The sequence below is a fragment of the Mugil cephalus genome, chromosome 15 (genome assembly GCF_022458985.1).
Source record: "Mugil cephalus isolate CIBA_MC_2020 chromosome 15, CIBA_Mcephalus_1.1, whole genome shotgun sequence".
Lineage (NCBI taxonomy): Eukaryota > Metazoa > Chordata > Actinopteri > Mugiliformes > Mugilidae > Mugil > Mugil cephalus.
In genome coordinates, this window is record NC_061784.1 from 1,459,311 (window position 1) to 1,469,110 (window position 9,800).

A 9,800-nucleotide genomic window follows, 5' to 3' on the forward strand; every position below is an offset into this window, starting at 1 on the left:
TACATAAACAATTTAGCAGGGTGCTAATTTACTGAAATGAGAGCTTGGATCTAGATTTCACCATGCTGCTCTCTTTACTGTATCATAGCATTTTAAAATACCTGACACAGCGGAACTGAAGCACTGCAGAACATTAGTGTTTGTCTGAGGTAATGTGGTAAAAGGCAGCTTTTAAAACCTGTGCTTAAGTGAGAACTCAGTGAAATGCTAGGCACACCGTTGCTTGCGAGGATGGACCATTGGAGTCAAGTGGTTTCTGAGTAATAACCTTTCCTAAGTAGATGGATCAGTCACATTAACACATTGAAATTAAAACCACTGAAAGGAGAAGTAAATAACACTGACCATCTTGTGTATGGATGTTACTTACTCACCTAGACCAGACCAGACACCCACACCCCATAGTAATGACACTGCTTGATGACACCACAGGACACTCTCAGACGTCAGATGTCCATTCTCTGATGATGAATCACAACTATTTTGTAGATACAAGGGAGACCTACACAATATTAGACATAATGTTATGGCTGATCAGTGTATATAAGAACAAAAAAGAGTGCTATGCCATACTTTCCTTTAAAACATGAGAGATGTGGACTCACTTGTAACTAATGACCCCTACAACCCCCCCCCCCCCACCCCCCCACATAGATTTGTTAATGTCTTTACCCTAAGTAACCCTAGTAAGTGCCTTAGCCCTAACCCTATCCTAATAGTGACCTTTACTCTAGAACCAAGTCTTAACACTCAAAACATTAAGGACCCACAAAAGTGGCCCTAAAACAACAATATGATCCCAAAACATTACTATTCCACCCACCCATAACTTAATAAAAACCAACACACACACTGCTTATCAACCATTATACACAGAGAGAGGCAGGTGCATTTTAAGCTGTGGGCTGATATGTCCAGGAACCTTAATTTCTTCACTACTGTGTCTGGATGTACTGAATCAATGCAGAGAAAAGATGCTGCTCTTGCTCACTAGGGTTTGCTTCCATTAGTCTTAATGGACCCGGAACCTCAGATAGCAGCGCTAATCTATTTAATGCTGTAACAGCACACTGAACCAACAGTACTGTACATGCGCAAGATCGTGCATCAGCAAAACTACTACAACACTCTATATGTAGCAAATAAACCATGACAAGTAAATGCTGTGAACTAAAGTCATGTGACATGACTGCAAGGTGAAATCATGTAGTTTGTGTCTTGGTCAGTGCAGTCATAGACACCAGACAGAGTTTGCACCTTTCAGAATATTCTACATTTCTGTATGAAAATGACACAGAACAGCAAATTTTCCACACAAGTCCTGTCACTAGACAAAGAAAACTCAGTCAAACAACAACTAAAGATCTGTAATAACTGCTGATCTGTTGTCTACAGCAGCTTGGATGGATTTTAGCCCATCCCTCAGTGCAGAACCACTTCTGTTCTGAGATGTTGGTGGATTTTCTTTAAATTAACTGCTTGCTTTAGGTCCTTCCACAATATTTCTATTGGGTTAAGGTCAGGACTTGGACTTGACCTTTCCAAAACATTCATTTTGTTCTTCTTTACACACTCTTTTTTGGATAGTTGTGTCTCTTCATGACTTTCGTTTCTTTAAAGATTCAATTCATGGACAGATGAACTGACATTTTCTTTTAGACTTTGCTGGTATAATTCAGAATTCAATAGTGTCCTGACCCAGATTACTCCGTGTTTAAAGGATGGGATAAGGTTCTGATGTTGAAATGGAGCGTTGTTCCATCTCTAGACATGAGCAAGTGATTTAAACCAAAAAACCTCACCTTCTATATCTGCTTGTCCTCTGGAGGGTCACAGGGGCATGGAACCTATCCCATCTGTCATCGGGTGAGAGGTGGGATACACCCTGGACAGGTCGCTAGTCAATCACAGGGTAAAAAATAGAGAGACAGTTAACCATTCACGCTCACACCTATGGCAAATTTAGAATCACCAATCAACCTAATGACCTTGTCTTTGCATGGTGGGAGGAAGCTGGAGTACCTGGAGAGAACCCACGATGACAGAGGGAGAACATGCCAACTCCATACAGAAATGCCTTTGGTCTCATCTTTCCAAAACATTTTCCCCATATTCCTCTGGCTTGTTGATGTTTAGCAAGCAGCAGATGAGCAGAAAGATTCTCTTTGGAAAGCAGTGGTTGCTCAGTGTTCTCCTGATGGTGGCCAAATGAACATTAGTCAGTGGGACAGAGACTTTTAGTTGTGACCTCTTGGATTATTATGCGCATAGCTATTAGAGTGACCTCTGTTGGTCGACCTCTCCTGTGGAGGGTCACAGACATCAAAACAAAAATAGGGTTTTGTAGATTAAAAACGAGATGGTTTTTGGGGACATCCCTGTCTGATGTGTTGATTAGTAATATAGGAGCCCCACAGCAGACTGTCTTGTCGCCATTCCTTTTCCCTCTCTCTGTAGACCTCTAATTTCCAGTACAACAGAGTCATGCCAACTGTGGACACATTAGAGATGGACAAGAGGTGGACAACTTTGTAGAGTGGTGCAGCAAGAATCATCTGCTCCAAAGGTTAAGACCAAGAGGATGGTAGACAAAGACGACCATAGCACTCAGTGTGCATCACATAATTCACTTAAAAAAAAAAGAAAAAAGAAGAAGTTACACAATAGTCTTACTGTGCTTGATATCGTGTGTCAGGTAACGTCTGCAAAGCTCTTATTCTGTATTGACAGCAATTTGCAGCCTTTTAAGCCGTGCATGTACGCCACCTAGAGTTCAGAGTCCCTCACTGAACATTCAAAAATTTATTTAACTGAACCAAGGCAAAAATAATTCTTGGCATATGATTAATCAAATCTTACTGACACAATTATTCTTTTAACATTTATTTTACCAGACAGTACAATCAATATAATATTGAGACATGTGTTACAACACAAACTGACAGAGGCATTCATTCACATTTGTATACATAATATTAAGTACATAGTCCACAACATCAAGATCAAACTGAAGAGGTAAGAGGTGGAAGAATGCCTTTAAGCCCCTGATACAACACAATGCCTCTGTCCCTTTTATTGAAGTGCATGTTCCCATTCAGTATCGATCAAATGCATCTACATTGATTACTGTCACACACATTTCCACTCTTTGTTGCAGCTAGTAGTTGAGTGCAAGTCGGCAACCTGACTGGGGCCCACTGATTTTAACCACAACTTCATGGTATAGTTATCAATAAGTGTCATGTATCAGGGTTGAAACAAAGTGTCACTGTAATATTTTCAGGTCTTAAAGGATTCCAGTACTGTGCTTTCACAGAGTTAAGTTGCCCAAAATAAACTAAACATAACACAAATTTGTGCATCTCGTGGAATGTTTAAGGGGATGTAAACACAGAAGACTATACACGTGACTGAGGCCGACAATAAGAACAAGGGCCAGTTCATCTGCACTCTGTTGCACTGCACCGGGGTTTGGATATTTTGGGAGAGGGGCTGAACTCATTCCTCCAAGGTCCGGAAGGCGTTCTGCATGTCCTCCAGCAGCTGGCCGTAGTCTGCTTTGATCTTGGCTTCCCCATCCTTAACAGGGTCCTGGAGAGTTCATTGAACACAAGTAGGCAAAAGCAGTTATTTAACCTGAGATGTGAAAGGAAAAAATAAAAGGCTCTCTCATACATGAAAAGTATCATGCACCTTGAACTTCATGGAGCTGAGCTTGTATAGGATCTCTCCCATGTGTTCCCTGATCATGGCCCAGGTGATTTTGTTGTCGCTCTGAGCTGTGGACTCCACTGCGTGTCGGGCCATGTCGTAGAAAGCGATAGTGTTTGAGAGGATGCCAACTGTTTTGTAGAATGGGCAGAACCTGAACATAGGGAGGGAAGGGTGTGCACAGTTTACAGGTTATGGAATAATCAAGCAAAGAAAAAAATATTTACAAACATGTTCCTTCACATCAGCATACTTTCTTATTATTTCAAAAGGAATTTTCTAAGAATTTCCTGTACCTTGTGGTAGATTTCCTTGAATTGTTGCTTAACAGCCATTTGTGAGACAACAGACTTTTCAAAAACGGTTTTGTATTCAGTTGTCATGGAGCGACAGAGGAATTCAATAGGTTCTTTTATGCATTTTAAAAATAATACACACACAAGTAGTAAAGCCCTTTTAGACTTTACAAACAGATCACATGTGTGTTGTTTTCACCTGTCGTAGGGTGTATAACCGTTCTGCTGCAGGAAGTCATCCTTAAGGAGCTTAGCAACTTCTAAGGTAATTTTATCAGTCTCAGCGAGGGAAGCCTGTGAACAAAACAACAACTGTGGTTAGCATGCTTACTTAATTAATAAATAAACAGTAAGTAAAACCACATGTTTAAACACAGGAAATGCACTTATTTACAAACTAAAGATGTGTGGATTTACAATTAATATTTAGGAAATAAATTGTGAACTTAAATTTGTAGTTTGGCTGTTGTTTTGAGCCATCATCAGTTTCTTGAGCCACTTTCACACTGAAAACGGCAGGTTGACATGGGATTTCCAGACCCAGGGTAACCTGGGTAATCCGGGACTGCTGGCAGTGTGAAAGCACACCTAGGTGAGGTGTGCTTTCACACTGCCAGCAGTCCCGGATCTGACCTCCCACTGTGAGAGCTGCCTGCCTGTTTTTTTTCCCTCGGTCTCATACGCCACTGCGTTGACACAAACGCGCACAGAAATACCATGCTGCGTACCAGTGCTGCTCCTGCTCCTCCTGCTCCTCCTGTCCTTTATCAGTTTGTTGATGACCTGCTGAATGGATCTGTTTGCTGCGATTTCCTGAACATGACATAGAGCTAATTCACCGATACGCTTCCATCAACGATCGTGTAACAACACATGTGATTTATTTGATTGAAAAAATGGACAAAAATTCCTGCCCTTCAGAGATCGGTCTCAGAGAGATCAACAGGAAGACTGATCTTGTGGGAGTAGACCAAAACTATTATAGTGATTCTCAAAATCCGAGCAGGTACATCTTCATGGTGTAAATTAGTGGGTTGATACGGGATGCCTGTTCACACTGAAGTCGAGCCGAGCCAATAAAATCCCGGGATGAAATGCCGTTTTTGTGCCGTGTGAAAGAGGTGTGTAAGAACTTTATTGAGGGATGTTTAAATCTTCTCAACACCATGTAAACCTTATAGTAGATAAAAAGATATCCATTCACAAGCAGCACCTCTGTGACATCCATACGAATTTGTGAACAGTGACATTTGCCAATGAGGACTACAACTCCATTTACAACTGTAATCCGAGTCATATTTCCAAGGTCTCCTGACTTCAAAGCACCTGTCAAACCATTTTATATAAATGCAACCTGCCTCACCTTGCCCACAAGCTGCACAATTTCAGCCAGGTCCTCCTCCTCCTGCAGTATCTCCTTCGCTTTTGTACGAAGAGGAACAAACTCAGGGAAATGTTTGTCATAATATTCATCCAGAGCTCGCGTGTACTTGCTGTAACTGATTAGCCAATTTACAGAAGGGAAGTGTTTTCTCTGAGCCAGCTTCTTGTCCAGACCCCAGAACACCTAGGAGAGGAGAAAGGAGAAGAAAACAAAAAAGACTCACACACTCAGAAGTCAAATGTTAAATGTTAGGGTCAATAGCTGATGAGCTGCTACTTATTATTTACCTGAACAATTCCCAGTGTAGCTGAAGTGACAGGATCTGAGAAGTCTCCACCAGGGGGTGACACACTAAGAGGAATTCAACATACTAAATGAAAGGTCAGCTCAATAACCATCAGACATTACCTGTCTGGATTTGTACTAGACAGCTGCACATGTTTTACATGAAAAGTAAAGGATTAAAGGATTAATAAAGGATTAAAATATATGCTAATGGTTAGTTTTTAATGTATTGTAAAGGCAATTTTATAACACAGCAGAATGAGACTTTGGTTTTCTAACCAGATAACCATACCTAGCAGAAAGGATATCGGTCAGACCAACACACACCAGCTCATATGAGCCTACAAATTCAACTCACGCTCCTACGATGCTGACGCTGCCTTCTCTCTCTGGATTTCCCAGGCACTTCACACGTCCGGCACGCTCATAAAAAGAGGCAAGTCTGGCGCCCAGGTAAGCAGGATATCCACTATCTACAGCCAACATTAACAACTGTAACTGGTTCACAACAATTACTCTGATTCCATCTTTACGAATAGCATATAACCATTTTACTCACCAGCAGGCATTTCAGCCAGTCTTCCAGAGATTTCTCTCAGAGCTTCGGCCCATCGAGACGTTGAATCGGCCATCATGCTCACGTTGTATCCCATGTCTCTGAAGTACTCAGACAGTGTGATCCCTGCAAAGGCAAACGGTTACATTTTTATCTAAATTTACAACCACAACATGATTAAGACTGTTTTAAGTTTCCCATGAGTTTTAAAGAAAAAAATAATTATTTACTAAAACACTGAGCAAAAAAAAGCTCATTAAGTAGAGTTAAACTAAACAGTAGGACTGTTCTTGAATGTGAATGGATGGTACCTGTATAAATAGAAGCCTCTCTAGCAGCCACAGGCATGTTGGATGTGTTAGCAACCAGTGCTGTTCTCTTCATGATGCTTTCAACTTTACCATCAACCTCCATAGTAAGCTGGCAGGTAAGAGCAGAATTAACATCATACGTTGTCAACAATGGCAATGTACTGAACAGCTGTTACATTCAATTTTATTTTATTGTATTTTATTTTTTTCGAAATTTAATGTGGATCCAAAACTAATGCAGTAGTGTATGTAACATATTGGGAAGAAACCACAAACTGAACCAAAAACTTCATGTTCTTCCACTGACCTCTGGGAAATCTCGCAGCACTTCAGACATTTCATTTCCACGCTCTCCGCAACCCACATAGATGATGACATCACTGTTGGAGTACTTGGACAGCGACTGGGAGATCACAGTCTTTCCACATCCGAAGGCTCCTGGTATAGCAGTGGTGCCACCTTGCACGCATCTGACAACAAAAATTGAAGTGGCTAAATTACAGATTTTCAGACACAGCATGAAATAAAAAGCACTACTCATATGCAAACAAAAAGTACTTCCTGTCATAACGTAAAAAACATCAATTTAATTTCTGTACTTATGAGTGCACAATTTTCTGCTTGGTGGAATGCTCACGGGAAAAGTGCGTCTAGAACCCTCTGACCAGTCAGCAGTGGATGATTGGCAGGTAGTTTCTCTGTTACTGGACGAACTTGTCGCACTGGCCAAACCTGCATCATGGTGAACTTCTCCTTAACACCTTCAAATTCAAGTTCGAGGACCACATCCTTAATGCAAAAAAAAGATCCAAAAATCAGGTTTTAATCAAACACAAAAGCATTTTCCTTGAGGAACAACACTTACAGAAATGTCATAGCTTCCAGGAGGGGCCAGGTAGGTGACAGTGCCTCTGTTACGAGGTGGAAGCATCAGCTTGTGCTTAATTAAGGAATTTTCAAACACCATGCCGTAGATATCTCCACCTGTCATGTGACTGCCAACCTGGAGAGGGGATCGTGCAAAAATAATCAGACTGGTTGAGGGAGAAACATTCGTGGAAAGTCCATATCACAGTGAAAGTGAACTCTTCTTACCCGCAGGCTCTGGCCAGGGTTAAATTCCCATTTGATGTCTCTGTTAAGAGCACCAATGTTTACTCCTCTTGGGATGTAAATACTTTGAGTGAGATCATTGATGTCTTTCAGAGGACGCTGGATACCATCAAAGATGGAGCCCATGATACCTGGTCCTAGTTCTACAGAGAGAGGCTTTCCTGTTCGGAGGACAGGGTCACCGACAGACACACCAGCTGTAGCATCGAGTTAGGGGAAACAAAACAAACCATGACATCTTTGACACATCATTCACCGTCAGTAAAGGAGTTCTAAAAGACGCCTTGTGTAGCATTTATTACGTTGGTCTGTTTTAAAGAGAACACATAAGTTTCAATACAGCAGCAGAAAGGATACAGGTCTCCTCATAGACCTGGATAGTCGCCATGTCTCCCTCTAAACGGATGATTTCTCCCACTAACTCACTGTGACCGACACGCACCAGCTCATACATAGCTGCTCCTGCCATCGCAGTAGCTGTCACCACTGTTGATTAAATCAGAGAGATTGATACAATCAACACATTTGCAAGAACTAACTTTTATTTTTCTTGTAGACATTTTTATGGGCACAGCATCCAAACTGGGAGGAAAATGTAGCATGAACACAATATTGAGAAGTTTAATCATTTAAAAGTCACGTAAAACAGCAGAATATACTTGCATACTATTAACAGTCATGTCAGAAAAAGAATGATATATTTTACATCTTCAGTAGGGACAACTTTGATCCTTTAATACATCAGGGTGTATATGGCTGTTGTGGGCAATGTTGTAAATCAATAAGCAAGGACTACATAATGTGAATAATACCAGATTGTTAAGGATTATGGCATGATGTGATAAGGCAGCTTGGCTTGTCATGTAATCTCAGAAAAAGCAATACTATCTGACTTTTTTACATACACATAAAATCAATGCATTATTATTGTTATTACTATTATTACATCCAGTTTCTCCACTGATCTTCCTGGAAATTCACACTATCAGATAATTTTCAATTCTACAATATTTCCCTACAATGTGACTGAAGCCATCTAGCCATTTAAAGAGAAGAACAATAAACCAGACCTGGCCCGGAAACTCCATGGACATATCCAAATTGGCTTTCTCTCTCCTCATCCTGGATCCTAGGAAGTTTTGAGGTATCCATCTTGATGGTTTCTGTCTGTCAACGAATGGGAGATGGTTGAAAGTCATTTCAACTGAAAGCATTTACCACGCATTTTATGCATTGCCTCTTACTGATAGTAAAGCTAATGTTAGTATCAGTATCAGCAAATTGTATCCTACTTTTCAGTTAACAGTCAACATTACGCTATGTTGAAGTGAGCTTTAGGTAAGCACCATTACGGTTCCTGTAAATGAATGGCCAAGTAAAGCAGTGTAAGGTTACAAGCTAACAGTGCTAAGGCTGCAAAAACTTTCCATTTTTCCCTAGGAACTGAAGACAAACGTAATTAAGTTAACACTGTTCACACCTGAGGATGTTTCGTGAGACATTAATTGATATAATATCTGTTACTCCACACGACGGCAAAGCTGATTTGTGCGTGTGCGCGTATAAGTCAGGTGACTAGCTAGCAAACACTGGTTATACTCATCATTACCACACAGAAAAGTATCCGAAATAGTCATTTATCCAATAAATATTTGCTCTGAGACTCGCAAAAACGGATTATAAAACCTCACCTCACTGGCAATATAAATAGTTTACCTTTTATTGCTACGCAGTTGTCCAGGTTAGTCTCTACGGTAGCAGGCTGAGGAGGAGCTTCTCTCTGCTAATCACCGGACTGTCACGGGAAGAAAACCTCTCCATTATGGCTCAACTGACTTCCTCTGTTGGTACGTTGTTGGCAGCCTGCAGAGCCAATATGGCGTCGATGGTCAACAGTTTCGTCGTCGATTGGTTCTATCTATCTGCAACACACACTTCCTCTACTGACCCCAGCTGGATAAAAGTGAAACGTTCCCCTCAATAGATGAACTGCGGTACAATTTCAACTGTTTATTTAAGCATCTTTTTGTCCACGGCTGTAACGTTTTATCCTAATCTCATTAGTTATGTTTTTCATTAGCTTTTTATAGCTAATAAGCTGCACATGACCAACTCATAATTACACATTGAATGAATACACCGTC

At 40.9% G+C, this 9,800-nt stretch overlaps 1 protein-coding gene across 1 annotated transcript; it reads right to left on the reverse strand.

The window, feature by feature from the left end:
* Positions 1–2,867: 2,867 nt before the first annotated feature.
* Positions 2,868–9,531, reverse strand: LOC125021419 (V-type proton ATPase catalytic subunit A-like). Its single transcript, XM_047607486.1, has 15 exons — positions 9,373–9,531; positions 8,727–8,823; positions 8,014–8,142; positions 7,639–7,853; positions 7,409–7,546; positions 7,181–7,332; positions 6,851–7,013; positions 6,544–6,652; positions 6,236–6,358; positions 6,035–6,149; positions 5,679–5,742; positions 5,371–5,574; positions 4,207–4,301; positions 3,694–3,865; positions 2,868–3,591 (listed from the first exon to the last, which is right to left on the reverse strand). The coding sequence occupies exons 2-15, from the start codon at positions 8,806–8,808 to the stop codon at positions 3,499–3,501; spliced, it is 1,854 nt and encodes a 617-aa protein (XP_047463442.1). The 5' UTR covers positions 8,809–8,823; positions 9,373–9,531; the 3' UTR covers positions 2,868–3,498.
* Between the last annotated feature and the right edge of the window lie 269 nt (positions 9,532–9,800).

What these genes read in the sequence shown, in the direction of transcription:
- LOC125021419 (XM_047607486.1), bottom strand. Translation starts at nt 8,808, where the DNA reads ATGGATACCTCAAAACTTCCTAGGATCCAGGATGAGGAGAGAGAAAGC. An exon ending in ACCCTGGCCAGAGCCTGCGG is followed by an intron (nt 7,547 to 7,638) that starts GTAAGAAGAGTT and finishes TCCCCTCTCCAG; the next exon opens with GTTGGCAGTCACATGACAGG. An exon ending in AGAGGCTTCTATTTATACAG is followed by an intron (nt 6,359 to 6,543) that starts GTACCATCCATT and finishes TTGCCTTTGCAG; the next exon opens with GGATCACACTGTCTGAGTAC.